Below are 22,317 nucleotides of genomic sequence, written 5' to 3'. Positions count from 1 at the left end.
GCACAATGCAGAAACGTGTGCATCATGTTTACTAAAGTGCTTATTGCTGTCTCCCTGGTAACTCTATGATAAAAATGTGTAAAAAAATAAATATTTCTAAGCTCAGAAGATTCTGCGAGAGGGAAAAAGTTTGATTCCATCCTGCTGTTCATTAAAGCAATGTTTTATTTTGATGTGAGGTTAGGTTACAAAACTGGCTGCTCTAGGGACCTGGAGTCAGCTGCACTTTCGTTTTGAACACGCAGCCTAAAAATCACACTTCTAACGCTTTGACAAACAAGATAAATTAGGCACTTCAGCTACAAGCAGATTCCGAGTGCAGGTGAAAGCAGTCTCCACGGAGTCTTGCGTGGTGACCACTGAAAACACTTCACTTAGAGAATGAAATTCTGTGGAACAAAACAAAAAGTGCATTTGAGGGCGAGCAAAAATACATGCTGGGTGTTTGGGTCAGAGGGTTGTAATTATCTTGGAACAGTGTGGAAATGCTGCAATTATAATGAAAATGTTTTGACTCAATTCACGATGAGACAGAACTGAGAATCTTTTGAAAACCAATTCATTATATATAAAGAAAACTCACTGAAATGTTAACAGGGTCAACTTTGAAAAACAAAAAAAAAAAAACAACAAAAAATGTACTAACCTCGACTGAGAACATCAGATAGACATACAAGTTACATGATTTTATCCATCCCAAAAAAGAGAGAGAGAAATGGAACAAAATTAAAACAAAAAATGTATATATTACACTGATTCATTCTCAGGTGATTTGATTCTTTATTTCAGATCTGAAAGATGAGCCAGAATAAAATATGTATTTTATAAAGCAAAACAAACCATGATGACAGCATTACTGTGTGCATAAGTACACATGTACAGATTTATTCTTTATCATCGCTAGCTCTACACAGGGTGTCGGTGCTCGCTGCTCATATACAATATTTGTGCATCCACACACACACACACACACACATCGACACAGCGCGGGGCAGCTGCGGGACTAATTTGTTTTGAAGGAATTAATTAGACATTATTAGGGGGAAAACAATGGAGCAGAGGCAGGGTGTTTAACGATGGGACGTCAAAGAGACAAACCTGTCACGGAACAATAGGCTAATATCCACCCACCGCTTCCCGGCTACTGCTCAATTACTTTATCACACAATAGGACACAGTACGCACGCAAATAATTGCAAGCAGTCATTGCATTTTCTGATTAGCCATCAGTCTGAATATTCATTCATAAGTGAGAGACAGCAAAGGTTGTGTATATATGTGTGTATGAAGTCTGATCATGTTTCTAACTGAGCAGATGTTTCAGTGTTGAAAGTATCCGCTCTTATACCTTCAAGGCAGACACCGCAGCTGCTGCTGACGTGTTTGCAGTTGATGAACCAGAAACCCGTTTACACAACAGAATGCAGACATATGGCCTGATAGCTACTGTATTCTCACCTCTTGCTGTATTTCTTCAGATCTGAATACAATTTTATTACAAAGTTCTCTCAACACCTTCCCCCTCTGCTTTCCCAAAGCTACTTTGTCACTGCAGCCTTTGGTGCTGCCTCCTTGTCATGCTCTTTCCCCCACACCTTGTCCCTCCTCCTCCACATCCTCCCAGCCCTCACAACCACTTCTTAAGAACGGCCAAGGCTGAGTTGAAGGTGAACTGGGCCTGGTGGGTTCCACGGTGAGCCAGCAGCAGGGAGCCCGCCTCGGGCCCATGGCCTGCTGCCAGCAGCTCTGCGGCTGCTTTCTCTACGTCCCAGCCTCCCTCCTGTTGGTGGGACAGCATGTGGGAGCTGAGCAGGGGGTACAGGGACGAGGAGACACAGCCCACCAGGAGCCTTGCGTCCAGAAGCAACGTTAGGAGCTCGGCATCGCAGCAGGAAGCTGTCTCCTGGAGTAAAAAAGAGAAGAAGGGAAAGATAAAGAGGGGGGAGATGTTAATGTGTAAACACACGTGTGGTGATGGAGTCTGGAGAAACTAACTTTCCTTTTTAAGATTACCTTGTCTTCATTCCTATGAACATGTGCCAGGAGTAACAGCAAGAATTCTGGCAAATATGAAACTAGTCATTCTGCCAGGTACCCAGCTATCACTCTGCAGACCTACTCTACTCTAAATACCTGCTGGCAGATAAAACACTGAAAGTGGCGGGTAAATTTGGAAATATACCAGCCACAGTGGCCTGTCGAAGCTACAGGGACCAAAGCTTCTTGCTGCAGCAGCAGTATTTGAGGCTGTGTGTGATTACAATGTTACACGCTTGAAGAACCCTGATGAGGTCAGAGTGTTAGGTCACACCCTGTGTTGACCCTGTGGCTGACCACCATTCCCATGGCATGTGCCTGTGTACACACACGTGCACACACATACAGTACACGCACATACATGCACGCGCACACGCATGCACGTGTCCACACAAACCCTTGATTCTGCAGTGCTTTGCAGCTTTGAGAACAACATTCTCAGTTACCGAAACAGTTCTGAACACATGTTAACGCAGCCAGAAACAGATTTTTATGTAATATTTTAATCCTATCTTCCACCTCTTTACATCAATGAATTGCATGCAAATTCAAAACAGCTAAACTGCTGCTGGGGATGCTGTGAGTGTTTTACAGGCCATGGAGAGGCAAGACTGAGTGCTGGGATTGAAATGCTGTCTCGCTCCCTCTCTCTGTGACTCAGCCCATCTCCCCATCTCCCCTACACCCTCTCACCTGTTTGCTGTCTCTATTATTAAGCTTGCACTTGCACAACTATACAGGCATATGTGTGTGTGCATGCACAGGCAACAGCGAGTCCCTGTCAGGGTATTTCTGGAACTGAGGCAGATCAATTATAAATGTAGAGCTCATGTCTTCTCTTCTGTAGTGAAGAAGGGAGCAGAGCTGGATGAATTTCGCTCCCTCACCTCTCAAATCGCTCATCTCTGTTCCAGCCGTGCTCTGTTTTTCTCCCTTTGATTCAGCCTTAATGGTGCTGTATGTAGGATTTAGTGGCATCTAGCTCTGAAGTTGCAGAATGCAACAACCTGAACGTTTGTGTAACCCGTGAAGTGTCCATGAAGCTCGTGAAAAACTAAAAAAGTCCTCTCTAAAGCGATTGTTTGGTGTGTCCATTCTGGACTACTGTAGAAGCATGGTGGTGCAACATGGTCGACTCCCTTTGTAGATATAAAGGGTTCATTCTAAGGTAACAAATGGTATCAATTCTTATACTAACTAAAACATACTTACGAATATTATATTTAATTTCTGCCACAATTCTACACACTGCACCTTTAAAAACATGAAAAACTTAAAAAGCGATCATTTAACACTCACGATGATGGTTAAAAATAAACTTGAAAATCTAACATGAGAGTGTCATGTGTGCTCAACTGCCATTGACACTGACACTGTCCTCTACTGGTATTGTTGATTGTGTTTTACATGTAAAAATGCTTTTACCTTGTTATAAAAGGAGCTGATCTGAAAAAGAACAAGTGTTTACAAGATTCATATTTACTTTAGATGTGATCTGGCTTTGGATGCTTGTATCCTTTAAATTCAAGTTCACTATTGATTTAGTAGTGGAGGAAAGGGAGATACTGTGGAGAGTTAATGTATAATAGTTATGGCGATACAGTATGTCATGCATGACTAATAATTTAATTTCTCCCTTCCATTGAGAGACATGACCAGATGAATCATGACAAGCTAGGCGAGGAATGAGGGCAGGACAGAGGAGACAGGCGGATAAAAATTTTTGAATGTTGAGACAGGGCAGATGAGGAGGTCGTTCGGTTATAATGAGAATTAAGGATGACGGAGAGTGGGGAGTGTGGAAAATATATGACAGCGAAAAACAGGGGGAGAGAGATGGAGAGGGGGAAAAAAGGTAGACATGCACTGAAAGCATCAGATACATAGATTTTTAAGTGCATCAACTGTTTTCAGTGGTTGAATGAACACTAGAACCAAAGAGAGGCACTTCAAAATAACTTCAGCTTCAAACTGTTGATTTTGGAGCATCAACAGAGGCTGAGAACAAATGTTCTTTGTGGGGTTTCTGGAGCTGCAGTGAACACGGACCTAATTTGAAGGTCAGTATCTTAAAAAGATTATTTCAAACTGTGCGGGTAAATGAGCAAATAACATCCATTTCATAGTTTATCTCTTTCATGTCTGAATGTGTCAACGAGAACTCAGGGTTTTACAGAACACTTCCTGTGTATCACAACTTGGGTCTTATTTTTTGAAGTTTTGGCCACTGTGGTTATGATAACACTGTAATAACCGAGTAATTCCTGATATCTGTTAATGTGGTGACAGTGCAATCATGAACCCAGACCAGCTGAGAAACACAAGGGTTAAGATGATGAGAAACCACATTATTTGAACTCAGAATCAAGTCTAAATGTCGATTTTAAAAAATCAATGATTGCACAGAAAGTTCCCAGAAGACAGAAATCAAAGTTTGGGTAAGAGCAGAGTGGCTGGTTTTGAGGTTTATTTTAATGTTTGCCTTTGTGGTCAATCTCAAATACATTTGTAAAAACCTGTTAGATTGTCGAACTGTTTATACTTACACTCATTTTTGGTTTTATTCAAAATAAGGTCTTTTTAATAATTTAACTACATTTTTGCCTCATTTATTACTTGGGTAATTATTATGCTCTCCCTCTCTTTTCTCTCTCTTCCAGGTGCTGATTGGGTGATAAGCAGAACTTCTTTCCATCTTAGTGTTTTATTTTGTTTTGTTCCTTTTTTTGTGTTCACCTCTTTTGCGGATGGAGTCCATTTTTTAGGTCTTGTTTGTTTAGCTTATACACTGTTTTGGTAGTTTAGGGGGGGAAAGCTCTGAGTCTCACAGCCCACACTTCCTCCATCTGTTTATTGAGTTTGGCCAGGCCTCCAGACTCCCATAGTTTTGGTTAACTTATGTTAATTTTTGTATATAAAAACATTTTGCTTTGAATCTATTACTCAGGTATGGCATCCTCTTTATCCGTTGGTGGTTGTGCCAAAGCTTTATTTTGTCGTGACTGTAACAATGATTATCTAACTTTCTTTATATTTTTTAAAGGCAGTTTTATAGTAAAACAGATGACAGTTAATGAGGGGAGAAAAAGATGGAAAATAGCATGCAGAAAAAGACCCAGGATGGACATGACCTGCCTTAATCCCTAGACTACCATGACGACCCCTAACCACTTGTTTTTCTTGCCTCATTGAAATTATAGCAATGTCATCACACTCCTTGATCCCAGCAATTAACTTGATGAATACAATTACACCAATAGAAATGATGGACAAAACTATGGAAATGAGACCTAAATGTAATAATGCGTAATTATTCTTTAATGATTTTACTGTTAAATGTGGCCTTGTGGTACCCTTTGAGACCCTAACTGTGATTAAATATGGCTGTTCAAACAAATTTAACTTGATTTGACCTGAAGGCGTGCTAATCACAGAAATCAGCCTCTGCAGTGTGTAGCGGTAATGAGTGCTGACACCTAGAGCGTATGCATGAATCCTGATGGTTCATCCATAGGGAACATGGTTCTGAAAGCTCTACAGTAGCAGGTGGTGTCCAAAAATAAAAAGCAGAACATATTTGTGTCACTCTGATTGAAATGTGTTGCAATATCAACCATCAGGGAAGAGAAATGCAGGTGTTAGTGCTGTGGATGCATATGCAGGGCTCTGCAGAGGAGATCAGTTCAGAAAGGAACAACCAACACATAAACTAGTACATCCAGTAAGTTTGGGCAATATTAGGTGAGTACAGATTTAGAGGACAAGGAGTCTGTCCTGTTGTTGGGTGCTGTGACAAATTGAGGGGACAAGAAAACACATAATGTAGGTACCTGCACAGAGACGTAATGCATTAATGTACAGAAATGTAGTCTTTCCTGCACTTTTTGACACATAGAAAAGACAGAACCTACACATCTCTTGAGAAAAGAGCGGGTTGTCCACACACACACACAGACACACAGCCACACCCCCCCCCCTCCACACACACACACACACCTCCCAGGCTATTACTGTTTGACTGTGTCAAGAGAGACAGCAGATTTGAGTCTTAGAGTCAGTTGGATTGACAGCTGAGCTGAAAATAGATGTGAAGCAGCAGCAGAGAAATGGAGGGATGGAGGGGAATCTTAAAATCAGAGTGGAGCAGATAAATTTATGTCCTTTTTACAGCATGAATGGCTCTGTCACATTATAGGCGCTGCCGCTGGACCAACGTTCAAACCTACTGTACTGTAACTATGCAATATATGGTGGCGGCAGGATATAATGACAGGGTTCATAGGATCATTACCTACACTCCCTGTCTTGAATCAAAAAATGTCTTACTCTTCTTAAATATTCTTTACTGGAGACGCAATTACAGCTGTCCACTTCCAATCTGTAGCTGACAGAGATACTGGGTACAATCTAATGCAATGACTACCTATTACCGTAATACTGTAAAATTTAAAAGCTTCCGTTGTCAGTGGAGTCATATCAAGAAAGTGTGTGTAACATACCATATTATTCTACAAATGAATGATTCCAAGCAAGCTCTAATTGAAGGGGGAGAAATAAAAAATCTAAACTATTTTATTTGATTTGATTTCTTGCCAAAAGCTTATTAGCGTATTAGCTTAGCGTTAGTACAAATAGTGGAAGCAGGTAGAAACAGCTAGCCTGGTTCTGTCCAAAATTAAGGCTCACTACACCTTGCATCCTGTTTGTTAAATCTGTAGAAAAGTTCTCTGGTGTAGCTGCAAATTACACATGAAAACAATAAAGTGGTTTAGATGTTGTATCTTAGCAAGAGAGCAAATAAATGTATTTCCCAAAATATTTTTTGTATACTGTAAAAATGATTTCAAATATACTGCTCAGCTGTAGTACATTATTTATTCCTTTAAGAAAACTGTCTTTGCACTCACTGGTTTCCAAAATCTTTCCCCTCCCAAAATCAAAGGCAATGCTGGCTGCTGCTTTGACATGTAGTTTGGAATGTGTTTCAGCTGGAAATGTCTGCATGCATGGGTCAAGTTCAGTTGCAGGTCAGGAGCAGGGACATTTGGCTGTGAATTGCATGCTGCAACAGTGTTTAAACTCAGATCTTTCAGGTAAGTAGTAAGCAAAATCTAGAGCCGAGTATCCCATCAGCCGTACCTCTTACAACCCTGTAAACCCATCCATACATCCCTCCTCCAGTGATTCTTCCCTCCTCAACACTCTTTCTTCTTCTCTCTGATTTTGAGTTTCCCCAGTGGTTTCTCCAGGCCTCGCCTTTATAAACACTTCGGCTTGAACAAAATCTGATTGAGGAGGGAATACATCCATCATGCCCTCCTTTCTTTTTCAAAGGTCAACAGCTTGGAGAACATGAAAACCTGTCCTGGGGTGTATGTATTTTTGGTGCAAATGTGTGTGTGTTTGTGTGTGTGTTTGTATGCATGTGTCAGGTTAAAAGCCCCTCCAAGTCTTCTCTAAAAGTTCAAACAACACCTTGTCTGTCTCTTCAATGAAGCGAAAACAAGAGGCGTCTTCTGTCTTGTGTGTGTGTGTGTGTGTGTGTGCTCCTACTCGCAGCTGGCGTGGGCTGTGAGAGAATGCACAAACACTCAGCGTGACAAGAGGACTGACACATCAAACTGCAGCCATAAGATGTCCAACTCCCCCTATGCTGTTGTTATTACCTTCTCATTTCTTGCTGTCTCTCTGTGAAAGACAGCCAAGGTTGTCTCTCTTGCTTGTTTTCAGCAGCTGCTAAATGTTGCTTGATTGGTCTGGTCAATTTTTCACACTCTTGTTTTCTATTCTTGCTCTGCACATCTCTCATTTCCTGTATACGTCTTTCTCCGTCCTCTCTCTCTTGCTCCCTGAGCTAAACCCAGCTGAAAGCTTAATTGGAATTACCGTACACGTACAATGCCTAATGCATAATGCATGGCCAAGCCTTCTTTTATCATTTAAATCATAAAGCTTCTTGGGAATGCCAGACAACACACAACCACCTCCTTTCCTCCTTCTCTCGTCCTTTTCTCTCCTTCCTCAGGCTCTGCTTCCCATCCTTCCATCCTAGCTGTCCCTAGGCTTTCCTGCACACATACACACACACACACACACACATACACAAAACACCAAACAGTCCTTGCTTACGGCACGACATGATTGAGAGTGACAGAAGAGGAGGCTGCGAAGCCAAAAAGTAAAAATAAAAGTGGGCTGTGACGCACATGAACACACAAACACACACACACACGTGGCAAGCAAATCAGGGATCAACACATTGAGTTGCAAGCAAACACAGCCAGATTAACAGGTCCAATATGGCACAAAAGCTGTAAACAAGCCCACTTAAACAAGCCATTAGACACATAATCACACACACACACACACACACATATACACACACATACACACATATACACACACACACACACACTTCACTCCACTGGGCAGATGGATACGGTCTATTTTGATTCTCTGCAGTGTTTTTTGACCTGATTACACATACACAAGGATGCACATATGCAAATGAAAACACAGGTGATAAATGACAATATAGAAAGTAAAGGAAGACCGGGTGACTCATGAATGAATTCCAGTTAAATGTGTTGGAGAATGATAAAGAGCCAAATAGAAAAAAGAGGTTGAAAACATGCAAGGACTACTAGAACATTTCATCGCAGCAGATTTTGGTGAGTACTGCAGCACAGCGCGTTAGTGCAAACATGCAGCAGTATCTAAATATACTGTACGCTGCACTGGCAGCTCATTCATATTGGCAGGATAGCTCTTATCAGCCCCTTGTCTGTGTCTCCCATTAGTCAGGCCGGTGTTAACCCCTGGCTCCCTGCTCCACTGCATATCTCCACAGACCATACATCTCCACCAGGGGGAACAGAGTGGAGAAGACAGGAAGAAAAGAAGAGAGTGTGAAAGTTTGTGTTCCAAATAAAAAGAAATACAAAACTGCACTATTGTTTTGCATCCTTCATTAAGAACAATGTAATCTCATCTAAATTACCTGCTCTCTGTCAGACTCCCTTTCAAATCATATACACTACTCCCACTCTTTCGTTTCTTCCTCCCTCCTTCTGTTCTCCAACGCCCACTGTGGTCTCCTCCAACAGAACCTCGCATACATTAACCCGCCGCTGCATCGCAGCCGAGCAAGACACGGTAAATGTGAAGCAAATTAACACATAGCTCACACTACAGCCAAATAAATTACTTTTTCTCATTTACTTCTTGTGTCAAGTGGTTTTTCTGTAGCACCATTTTAATTAAAAAACTAATCTTCAGAATTAATCTTTATTTATTTTTTATTGTAATCTCAGGGGCAAGTCTTCTATGAAAGAAAAGAAATGTGTTGATAGTGAGGAAAACAATGAGCGCAGTAATCTTTGACAACAGGTACAGAGCAGAGAGTGGCAGGAAACACACACTGTGGGGCAGCGCTGGAAGATAACACCTGCCAGTCACTCAGAGTGGCGTGCCATTTTCATGTATTTAATGAAGAGCGCTGTGCGTCACAGAGTTGATAAATGTTTGGTGCAATGAGGCCAAAATCAACATCAGGCTTGTTAATCTAGACATGAAAAGCCAGGTGAATTAGGAGTGACATTTAAGAACATTTCACATGGTTTTCAATGACAAATTCATTTTGTCTTGTATCATGGAGTGCAACAAAGTGTGACAGAACCTCAGTGAAACAATTAAAGTCACTGACAAGTAACTTTTGCAGTCAAGCTTCCTCAGTACACTCACTGAATTTCTGATCGGGCACAGCTGAACTAAAATCAATTATTCTTGATCCTCCGGTGATGAGATCTACTGATCCCCTAATGGATAGTTGCTGACAAGTCCAGGCTATTTGTAGATCTGAGAAAAGGCCTTTGAGTGTCGTGCTCTTGTATCAGGTTATATTTAGTCATGATGGTTAATGACATGAGAGCCACCAAAGAGTGTGATGAGGAGCAGTGATCTATTAAAATGTGTTAAAGGTATTGTTCAGAACCCTCAACCATCATCTCGCAGTTCTGATTCTTTCGTGCATACAAATATACTTATACAAACACCATAAGTTAGGGTGCAGTGTACACATTTTCTACTACTATACTACTACTACCACTACAAAAAAAGAAAAAGAAGGGTGGTTTCACTTTCTTTCTGGTTGAGGTTGAGGTTGGTGACTTGTTGCACATAATTTTAAAATATCTTTATATTTAACAACATGTTTTTTTTTCCAGCAGCAATTTCCTGGTTACCTTGGATATTTAATGTACGTACAGTAACTCTCATTTTCAGTTAAACTACTTGATGCTGAATAAAAATGAAAAAGGTTGACAGTAGGTCTGTGGATTATCCAGAGTAACTGCAACACTGTTACTGTTGAAATTATTAAAATAATATGGTTGGCAATTTTTCTTTCTTATTGTCAACAAATCTCATGTGCAGAGCCAAACCAACAAAGAAATAATCCTACCTACCTAAGTGTTGTGTGTGTATCCAAAGCCTGATAAATGGTAATCCTCTGTGCTGTGGACGACTGTGTGAATATCTAAACAAGCTACACTTTTGCACTTTTCACATGTTCCTTCCTTATCAAGATTATTGGCACATTAGTTTGTTTAGGAGCTGATACAAAGCCTAATAATAACTACTAATAGCAATCACATTTTCAGTCTCCACAGAGTAGTTTTGTATACAGAAGATGACACTGCACACGTGAGGGAATGCTTCGCTAGCTTGTTGTGCTACATATCAAAACCTCTGGACTTTGTACCACATTGTTAATTTCTCAAAGAATTAGTACAAAGTTAAGACATTGTGATATGTAGCACAATAAGTTAACAAAGTACTGTATATGGAATCACATGTGCAGTGACATTTAACTTACATGGAAACTACTTGACTGTAATTTTCAGGTTGAAGAAACATGTCCCCAACTGTAAGCTTGTGGCTCACTGAAATGTTTTTAAGGTCTATGGCACAAGAGAATACAATACAGACACACAAGAATCAATTTATTATTGGTTTGAAACTGCACATGAGAACAATATAGAAAATCACCTGCCAAATCCTTTCAATGCTCTAATCACCACACAAGAAATTCTATTCACTTTCACTGTATTAAGATGATAGCTGAAATCTGAGGGAAAGATATATCAAACCTTAACATATGATATCTAAACTCTCTGAATATGTTTTTCTGTTATCCTGTATACCAAACCTAATACAACTACCTTTCTGCAAAAATGTGTTATTGTTTTTTTCAATAATTTGTATGTGGGGACCCTTTAATATACAGTCAGCAACACTGGATTTGAAAAGACTGTATTTAACAGCAAAACAAGCACTAGGTAAAAACACACCAAAGCAAAACCCTGATTCACACAGACAGAGAGAAGTACTCGCACACCCACAGAGAAAGAGAAGAGATGCACACAGGCGCGCGCACACACAGACAAATACACCCACATCCACATACATACAACTCTACAGTGAGCAGCAAGCCAACACATTATCAGATGTATTAGATGTAAGACGATTTCTCTCTGTCTCGGTTGATGTTATCTTCAGATGAACACTGTTCTGTGCTGCTCCGAACATGCCCCTGCTCACTCAGCTCTAAGGCAGCACAGGCAAGATTATTTCTGAAAAGCAGTATGACACACTGCCTGTCTTACTCCATTCATATACCCTCTCCAACTCTCCCTGATTTATCTTTTCTGTCTTTCAACTACCGTACAGCACCATCCCCTCTTCAGTCAAGACTGTGTATCCTGCTCTGTCTCTTTCTAACTTTTACATTTTCATACATTTGCTCATCCTGTTTCTCTTTCTCAGCAACCATTCCTCATCTACTTGATTTCCTCTTGCCACATCTAAATCACATTATCTTTCCTCTTTCTCACTTTAACACCGCAGCATCTTTGGTCGCACTATCTTTTCTCTGTGGGATAGAAGCAGCGTGTTGCTCAGGTGTACCGATCTAGGAGCTTGAGCACTTCATTTAATAGGGGCTCTGTCGCTTAATAGTGAAGCTTTCTTTTTATCTGATCCAAGAACAAAAAGAGGGTCTGCGGGGTCTGAGAGGCCTGCTTTACGACAACTGCTTATCTGATCGGAAAACAGTGGAGTGCGGCCCACACATTCCTGAACGATTACTCTGTTATCTGATGCAGGCTTCCAAAAACTACAGGGTACTTATAGCAAGGGGACGAATGCTGTTAGGTTATAATAATGTTAAAATCCTTTGGAGAACTTAATTTTTATCTAAAAAAAGTCAAGGGCTTTTAAAAAATGTTTGGCTCCTCCTTTCTGTGAATAGAGCAGACTTCACTTTATCACATCTTCATCAGTCATCTTCATCAGTCATCTTTCTTGCCTGCGTGTTCCACCGTTCTATCTCGTTTTCACACTTTTTCTAATGCAGTATATTGAGTACAACCTCCAAGGTCTACTAGAACACAGTTACCTCATTTCTTTTTGTACACAGGCGAGAAACTGTCACATTCCCATTTGTAAAACTACACTGTGCAGTTTTTACACTTTGAGTTATGTACAGATTAAACAAACAAGATATAACTTATTCATTAGTGAGCTTTAGAGGTGCTAGAAGGTGAATGTTGTTAACCTTAGACAAAGCCAGGCTAGTTGTTTACCCCTGTATCCAGTCTGTATGCTAAGCTAAGCTAACTGACTGCTGCTGTAGCTTAATTTTTAAGAAGGATCAAGGATTCAAACTTGCTGTGTAAAGTGTCTCTGATTATCTTGAAAAGCATTTGATAAATAAAATGTATTACCATTATCATCAAATGTTGAACTGTTCCTGGTGTTGAACTGTTGGTCAGCCGAAACAAGTAATTTGAAGATATCACTGTGTTTTTTATAAAGGTATCAACAATTATTTAAAAATACAACAACAAAATTAGGATTGGTTGCCATCCAACATCTGAATTCAAACTGTGATTTGTACAGTGGAGTTCACCTGGTCTGCATTTGAATATGGAAGATGTATACAATCGCAATGACACTTACTGCAGTCATGCTGTTGATTTGATCCAGAGTCAGCTGCAGCAGTTGCTCATCACCACTCTCTGCCATCAGTTTGAGTGCAGGCTGCTGGTGGCTCGCCTGGTCTTGGAGCAGCAGAGTGGCTATGTGTCTGATACACTAGAAAGGAAAAGAGAGAGAGGGAGAGAGGGCAAGGATAGATGTGTGGATAAATGGATGAAAAAAAGGAGGGGGAGAGATAAAAGCAAAAATGGGATGAAAATAGGGAAAGGTAATCAGGAGGCAAAAAGAAAAAAAAAGAGGGAGGGAGAACAAAGGGGGTGAGCAGGAGACAGAGGGAAGAGAGTAGGCGAGGAACATTGAAGGTTAATCGATGTGCATATACTGTATGCATAGGCACATAATACTTCTAGAAAGGTCTACACACACACAAACACACACTACAGACGCATAGTCCTGTTACAGTACTATCCAGTAATATATGGATATCACAATGCAATCTGACTCCCCCATGCTCTGGCGGTTTCATTCCAGCAGATTCAAATTAAAGCTGTTCAGAACAGAGTAAAAGACCTCCTTCTCCACCTCACACCCCCTTCCTACACTAATATTAGACAGCCAGGCAGACACTAGCCTATTCACACTGAATAGCATTAGCACTAAACTAATATCACAGTCAGCTGGCGCTAGACATACAGAATGGCATTAGGCTTACCACTTCCATGGTGCTCAGCAGGGCATGAATAGCATTAGGGGCCGTCAGATATCAAAGAATGCCTATAGTACATTGCAAAAAGCACTGAGCTGATGCTAACACGTTGCTGTGGGTTACATGCTTAATAGCTTTAGGCTTCTGTATTAAGATACAGGGTAAAACGGTGGCACTGCAGTGAGGGTACACTGAATGCAAACAAGCTTGGTCCCATATTTTTGATAACAATGGTGATAGCAGATGAGTTGTAAAGGAGTTGATGGCAGATTTCTTTGACCCAAACTATTCCACTCTCAGTGTATTGCATGAAATTGCAACATTATTTTCCAGTATTCACTTCCTTTTCACAGAATCAGCCAGTGTCATTGTTAAGAGTAATAACACAGTTGAAATTACTTCTGAAAAAATCAAGCTTCTCTTGACCCCAGAACCTCAGTCAACAGAGTCTGACATTTTCTGAGGCTCAGAATGAATTTATTTTCTCCCTTTTTGAACTAATTCTACTTTTCAGATTACTGTGAGGTAAAGCAGACATAAGCATTCACAGGCTGTATAAGGAGTGTTTGTTGTTTACCTGTGCAGGGAGCTTGTGTTTGGTGTTATAGAGGGATCGCGCCATAGTGACCACTTGCTGACCCAGGTCTAGTTTGACCTCCGACCCCTGGCATTGGGTGAGAAGGGTCGAAGTCAGCAACACCCAAGGGTTACGCTCCGACTCTGCCCTGGAGAGGGAAAGCAAGACAAAGCTATAAATGTGAATTGCGTGCCTTTTGCTGAGCTTCTGTCTCATCTGAGGTGAAAATACAGTAGAGAAAACAAACACTAGTAAATACAAAGGACACGAGTATACATCTGCCATTACTGGTCAGTGTGTTTAGGATAACCGCAGTTGGCAAGAACTAACAGTAAAAGCTTGTTGCACGCCAAAAACAATATTGCAACATGAAAAATTACTGTAATGTTATTCATCCATTACTCTGCAATCCTATTCAGAGATTCAGTGTGTCACCAGATGGTAATCCTGTTAGACAATGACCGGGATACAGCAGCTGTGCCTAGAGTATGGTAGTGCACCATATTGCATCAAAATATACATTATGAATAATATAAATACAGCAGACACAAAAGAATAACAGTAACAGCATCCCTTCAAATCACAGGCTGCCATGAAAGCAGACAGAAGTATCAAGAGGTTTGCAGATGATCTGACGTTGACATGTGACTGATGACCACAATACTCCAACAGTTGATATTAAAGACCATGCTGGATGTTCTCTCTCAGCTGCCAGCAGTGACAAGTGCAACTTTATTTACATGCTTCTTCATGGGCTCTTCCAGACATTTGCTAATGCCTCCAGAGGAACAGATTAGTTACCATCAAGGCCAGCAAATACAAGCAATGCAAAGGCAATATGACCTTCAATGATTTTTATTAATAAATATCAGTTGTGAGGAAAAAAAGATCGAAACCAACTCATTATTTGTTAATTGGATCTTAGTTGATGGATGTATCCTATTGAAATTATTCTTTATTTGATTTTCACAAGCATGGGAAGCAGTCAGTGCTATATCACAACCTTACATTACTGCTGGCAAAAAATATAGCTGAAAACACAGAGCCACGGTTTCATTATGTCTGTGTAAAGCCAAAGCAGAGAAATCAAACCATATTTTGAGCTGTTGTGAAGCTGCAAATTTCACATGGTGTATGGAGGAATATTTTTTATCCCTACCCAATCATCAATCATTTGCAGGCAGTCGAGCACAAGTGTAAAGTGGGGGACATGTTTCCTGTGGTTAGAAAATAGGTGCCGACACACAGACGCACTGCTGGAAGTTGCAGTATGTATGTGATTAACATGACAAGCGGCACACATTAAATATTGAACGGACAGAGAGGGAAAAGGAGGAGATTGCATCTGAGAGGAGGAAAGACAACATCTGATGCGAATCTGTGCTTTGTTTCACTCGTGTGTTTTTACACGACAAGGGGCAGATGCTAACATGCTGATGAATCTGTGGTTATGTGATGAGAAATAGAGAAGTGGCTGAAACCTAATGTTACATTAGGCTGCTGAAGTGTGTCTTATTTAAGCATAATACAGTACAAGCAAGATCCTGCTGTACGTGTCTACGGACATCTGCAATAAAAATGTGTGAGTGAGAGTAATAGAGGATAGAAAGGAAGAGGTTAGGAAAAAACCTCAGCAGGGAGAACAGCAGGGCTCCTGTGTGTGCCTGTCAGAAGAAAAGGCAGCTCTCCATCCAGCGACCAGGGTGTCTTGTCCTAACAAGCTGCTTCACCTTCGGATGATATGGCCATGGGAGCAAACGGAGTCCACCTGAGCTGCATGCACAGTGCTGCATCCTGTGTTTTACCAGGGGACAACTCGGCACTGCTGTAAGCGACTTATGAGTGTCTGCATGCTCGCCAAATCTGTCACAGGGTGCAGCGTGAGTCACAGTCAGCCTCCATTCGTGCTTTGAATCATGACTCAGTCGATGCGGACAGACTAAAGGATAAACTTTTGAGATGCAACACTCAATATAGCTCCAATAAACAGCCTCTTGAGGTCTTACTGAAACAAATCTTCTCACTACAGACATACACAGTAAACAGACTGCCGTCTCATCAGGATTAAGTGCTGAGTCAGACTGATGTTTAAGGTTAACCATGTGTCCCGTGCAGTAAAAGATAATACCTCCAAGACTTAGCTGAACATTTCAAATGAGGCTCTTGAAGGTTAAATTATTCCGAGTTTTGTGTCCCAAATTATGGCTGTCGGAGGAAGCAGCGTCACACATAATATGCACAGTGAACACAGATCAGACTTAAATTTCAGTCTTATTTGCTGCTCAAAGAGCTACATGACAGCATAGTTAATGTATGTATGCATGTTGCAGCAAATTACCTTGAGCAATTTAAATGAGGAGAGACGAGAAAGGAAAAAACCCATAATCAAAAACGGAGTTTGTACTCAGCATTATGTTTGCATTTAAGTCTGCAGTTAAAAGGAATGATTATAGCCGACTGTCCCGGCAGTGGTGGTTTGACTACAGCTGTTACACTCACAAAGTCAGAGGACTGTCAGTGAAATCCGGGGGTAAACTTGAAGCAGCTGTGTTGTCCAAACCTAATCCCATTTCTCCTGCTGCTTCTCTGCTGAAAAGCACCCTGCCAGAAAAGACAGTGACTTCACACAGGACCAGTGACAACTCTGCTTCCCATTATAAACACGCTGATAAAAAATAACGACTTTTCAAACTTGCTCCTGATGCTTTTCAGTCTATTACATGAAAAGCCACATCTCTATAAAATATGAAAAACTAATGCAGTCTAATACAAGAACCTTGCAAATTATAGTGAGAGTTAAAAATGTTCTGTTTTATTTGTTCAGACCGTTTTAGAGGGATGGAATACAAACGAAATAACACAACAAACTACAAGCAACCAAAAATCAACACTTCTTCAAACATTAAAATCCTCATGAAGGTAGAATTAATTGCAGGTGCTGCTGCTGTCTTAGACTGCATTAGTTTTAGCTTGGTGTACCTTCTAAACTGGCAACTGCAAGTAATTATCTGTTATCACCTTTGGACCAAGCAATCTCACTGCTTTTTTGAGCCTATCTCGGTCTCTCTCACTGTGTCTCCCTCTTTTAAACAGTTTAGCATTCTCATATGTATATTTAAATCTTGATTTCATGATTTACATCAACTTGTTACTTCCTCTTAGGCTCCACCAGATTACACCATATAAGCCTGAGAATGGTCAAACGCTTTGCAGTTTGTAGTGGAAAGCAACAGATTTAGTTGCACCTCACAAGGTACTAATGGAACTACTACTATGTTAGAATAGTTTTGCCTTGTCTCACCTAATAGTCCACGACATTGTTAATGACTCAGACTGTTGACTGTTGGCATTCTAACCTCTCCTTCCCAGTCACCATCATCCATGAACCCCATAGTGATCATTTGGGAAGAAAAATATGGTGCAGTCTGCTCCCAGCATTATGTATACTTCAGATTAAAGGAGCAAGTATCAAATCAAGCAGGTTGTGCTGACTGATGCATCATTGAAGAACGTATGTACATCCTTTAAATGATCAAGCCTAACAAGTCATCAGAGTTGAACTCTAAAGCTGACTCACCCATACACAGCTGTGTGTGAGTTTTCAACAACTACCGGAGAACAACAACTCCACTTTAAATTGCTGATCAAAACTGTTTGAAACGCAGTCTGCTTTGACTGAGCTGGAGGGATAAACCCCTAACAGCAGAGCCCTGTATTGTCTCAGCGGTCCTCGGAGTGCCGCTCACTTTTAATCGAGAACAATGAAGCAGAAGAAGAGCAATCACGTCATTAGGCACTTATCGATAATACAGCCAACACTTGCTGAGGCTCATAAGACACCAGCTGGTGCAAGAAGCCCAGCGCCTGAAGCTTTGTGAAGACGCCTGCTTTCATTTCCAAGTCTAAAAGTCTATGAGCGGTATGTGCCCCTGAGTGATAAGAGCCACAGTTCTCCATTCCAACTCTTACAGAATTGAGAAAACACGGTGCAGAAGTTTCCCATTAAAATATCGATGTCTTCAAGTAGCACTGATTTTGTTAAGAAACAAGCTACACTATAAACCCAATTGAGTCTTAGTGACTGTGGTTGATTGTTACACAGCTAAACATGTCCATCAGCACTGAGTTTAAGCCTGTAAAAGAGACTTCTATGACACAGACTAATGAAATAATCAGACTAAGGTAATTATATGTGTTAACTTTAAGACTGACATTCAAAGAAGATGCTGAGAGGACATCAAACACATTGAGAGGGCAGAGAAAATTAAGTGAGGTGGAAAAGAAAAGAAAGATTTGAGGTTGCAGTAAGTCTCTTACACTGTTGATACACCGTACAGTGCACAGACTGTATCAACATTGCATTTCTATCCATTAGAAATCTGCCTATAAATTACATTATATGTTTTGTTATATTTTTTGTGCGATTTCTAAAATATGTACAAATAATTGGAGATGTGAGCAAATTAACAACTGAAGTAATACATGTACTAGAAGTGCTCAAACAAATAGTTCAACATTTCTTACACTTTTTTATGGATTGTGATGTTTTTGTACGATTAAACAGGACATAATGTATGATGCTACATTTAGTTTGTTGCTTTAACCATGAAAGAATAGAAGATTTAACAGTCTTACACTTCCTCTTTCATCATGGGTGGCCACGCTTGTAGGAGCAACATGAGCATCTGAAAGTCCTCCCACTTCTGAGCAGCTTCCAACAGCTCCAGGAAGAGCGTACATCTTTTCTCCTCATTCTCCACATCTTCTATCTGGATCTGGTTGGGAAAAGATAAAAATGGGTAGGGAGGGGAAGAGTGGAAAGAAATCAGCAAGGTGATAAAGAAATCAAATTTGTATAAATATAATCTTGATATTCCCAAGTCATAATGTAGAAATGAGTTAAAAGAGTGTTCAGGTTTGAGTAACCATCTGTTTCTGTCACATTCTGCTATGAATATCAAAGATCTGTGGTTATCTTGGCCACATCCACTAGACACCATCCAACACAAAAACAACAGACACAAGGCAGCAGCTTTCATTGATTTTTAAACAAAGCATGCTCCAGATTGCGATGGTAAAACTTGACAACCTAATGATCGCATTAGAGTTTGTGGGCAAGTCATTCCTGCCAAAACAAGACCCCAATGAAACGCACTACCAGCTACCACAAACATTCAATCTGGACTACCACAGCCCTCGGAGCTCCAAACATGGCAATGGAAAGACGGAGCAAAGTGTCACATGTAATGACATATTTCAGTGTTAGTCTAAAATATGTCACCTGTGGCTAAACTTATTCTATGTCATTATGAGAGTGACAGAAAAAGGATGGAGGGAGGGTTAATGTGGAAAAAAATTAGGGGAGGAGGAGGTGGAGGGAAAGTAATTAATTTTCTTCTCAAAGGTTGGTTTCTAGTGTGATTTAACAGTTCAGAGAGTGGCTGATTTCTGAGGGGAAAACTAGAACCTGCCAAAGCATGGCTGCTGCAAAGACAGGCCCCTGTCTCTCTCTCACACACACAGACACACACACGCACGCACGCACGCACGCACGCACGCACACACACACACACACACACACACACACACACACACACACACACACACACACACACACACACACACACACACACACACACACCATTCATTACTAGCAGCAGACTCATTAAACATAGTGTCATCCTGAGTGGTGTGCTTAAATGTATATTATGGGCTGTTTATAGAAGGCCTGTTAATATATTATCAGTGCACAGATCTATACACACTCTAATTCTAACATTTTAACAGCACTGTCCGTGAATAAACCTGTAAATACCCACCTCTTCATTAAATCCCCTTTCCCCATGCATAGGATAGTTTTAAATGATTCATTTTTAAATATGTTGTTCAACATCCAGCTCTGTATTATTCATGCTTCAGTTGCCACATCAAGCTGTCTCAGAACCAAATTTAATGAAATGTGTTTTGAGGCAGTTAGGGTAGGGAAGATTTATTTGAGTTTAAGAAATCTGGGTGGCGTACCATGCTCTACAATGTTTATTTTTTATTTTTAAATACCAAAGACATATATACATATATAACTGCCTTAAAAACTATTTTGTGCCGTGTTGGACAGCAGAAGACAGTGATGAGTGTACAAATGCCAATATTCTCTAAAGTTGATAGCTCATGTTGCCCCACTACATGTACAAACCTGTGGTATATCCCTGGTTTACAAAGCTTTTTAACAGAACATATTCCCAGAAGCAGGTGATATAACACAGATATTCAAGATTATGTTTCAAAGAGTGGAAGAATATAGATTGACCCTCACTTTAAGAAATAGATGAATCCACAGACCTGTTTTATATACCTTTTTCTGTTTAGTATTGTTTGCCTTTATTTGATGTTCAAGCTGTAATGTGATTTTAAATTATTCACAAGGAGAGACAATTAATCCACTTGATCTGATACTTCTATTGCAATTGACCAACACTTGGTGCGATGGGTGGCTGTTAATTAAGCAGTACTCAGTTTGGTTGATGCCCTTATTAAAGAATCTGATCTTTGTGCAGGTTCTTAGACATTTGTGGTTTAATTTAGGAGTAAAAGTGAATGCTAAATAACTGGAAGCATGTCAGATCTATGCCTAGCGCTGTAGTGGCTTATGATGGGGGATGAAGCTCAGGAACCTTTGGAAACTGGGGGCAACAGAAATGGAATCTTTACCTGTAAAAAGCCCTCAATGGAATTTAAAGCTCTCCAATCAATCACTGAATGTAAACTGCAACCCAAAGCCTGTTTGTCATTGTTATTGCCTGTGTAAATAGTTTTATGGCCACATTTATTCATCATGTTTGAAAATTCAAAATGTATATGAGACTGATAATATTATGATTATCATGTTGTCCCAACAAAATATTACAAACTGCAATGACACATCCATATATGCACTCTGTTCATACACCGACATACACACACTCATCAAAACTCACCTACACTAGACCGCAAATTAGATCACTGCCAATTACCATGTGGCTGTAAGGCTGTTATTTTCTTAACAAGGAAGGATGGTAATTAATTATGTCTAGTGATTAAAATCAACATTTCCTCTCTGGTGTTGTACAAAGAGGAGCGTGTAAGAGGGCAGGAGGGAGGAAGGAGGGACGAGACTGTCAGCCAATACAATAACACTTACTGGAGAAGTGCTGACAAATTAGATCACACATTCAGTCAATCAGCCAATGTAAATATGAAACCACACTGTACTTTATAAACCTATCTTTCCATTTCCATGTCTATTTATATCACTTTCTCAACTGTTTTCTTTGTTTTTTAATTAAATATATGTGCTTCTTTTTTCCAGCCATTACGCTTTTACTTTCGGTCTCAATCCCACTCTTTCCTCCCCATCTGTCAATCCCACGTTCAGAAAGCTGGACAACTGGCTAAATGCTAATGGCACAGTATATTTATGAAGTTCATGGACTTTTTTAATTTGCCTATTTTCTTTTTATGGCATTTCTTTTTATTTTATTTTATTTTATTATCAGCACTCCAATGGTCATGGGTGAATTTTTTTCCAACTAACAATTTGCTAAACCCCTCCTCCAAAACATGATTACCCAATCACAACTGTAAGAAAGCAGGGCAGGTGTGTCAACGTTTGGATTTCTCCACAGGTTGAAGAGGTGTGCATGGGGGTCTGAAAAATATGTTTGCTGACCATCCAAATATTTTGGCAAAGCATCCAAACAGGGTTACGTTAGAATGAAATGAGTCTAATCTGAACGAAATTGACCAGTTGAACAATACTTTGTCTTTATTGTCTTTATTCGTCCATTACGTGCATCCAGCATTATGTCCATCCAGCTATTAGGACTGTTTTACAAGAGTCAGCTGGAAAGTCTAAAAAGTAGTTTTCAAACAACTTGTAGAGCTAACATTAGTTAATTACCTAGCTAGATACAGCTGATGTAATGTGCCAGCAACAGCTGCCATTCAGGCAATAAAATGAACA

The 22,317-nt window shown here is 40.3% G+C and overlaps 1 protein-coding gene across 1 annotated transcript in view; it reads right to left on the bottom strand.

The window, feature by feature from the left end:
- Window positions 1-1,578: 1,578 nt before the first annotated feature.
- Window positions 1,579-22,317, bottom strand: part of nbas (NBAS subunit of NRZ tethering complex) — a 158,229-nt gene continuing 137,490 nt past the window's right edge. Inside the window, exons 50-53 of the mRNA XM_053336782.1 lie at window positions 18,954-19,093; window positions 14,319-14,466; window positions 13,057-13,191; window positions 1,579-1,903 (exon numbers count right to left, since the gene is read on the bottom strand). Coding sequence (XP_053192757.1) covers window positions 1,628-1,903; window positions 13,057-13,191; window positions 14,319-14,466; window positions 18,954-19,093 — 699 coding nt within the window. The 3' untranslated portion in view covers window positions 1,579-1,627. The remainder of the gene's footprint in view (window positions 1,904-13,056; window positions 13,192-14,318; window positions 14,467-18,953; window positions 19,094-22,317) is intronic.

Source organism: Scomber japonicus, chromosome 17 (assembly GCF_027409825.1).
Source record: "Scomber japonicus isolate fScoJap1 chromosome 17, fScoJap1.pri, whole genome shotgun sequence".
In the NCBI taxonomy this organism is placed as follows: Eukaryota; Metazoa; Chordata; class Actinopteri; order Scombriformes; family Scombridae; genus Scomber; species Scomber japonicus.
Note: the sequence above shows the minus strand (reverse complement) of the source record. Positions and strands in the feature narration are given on the sequence as shown.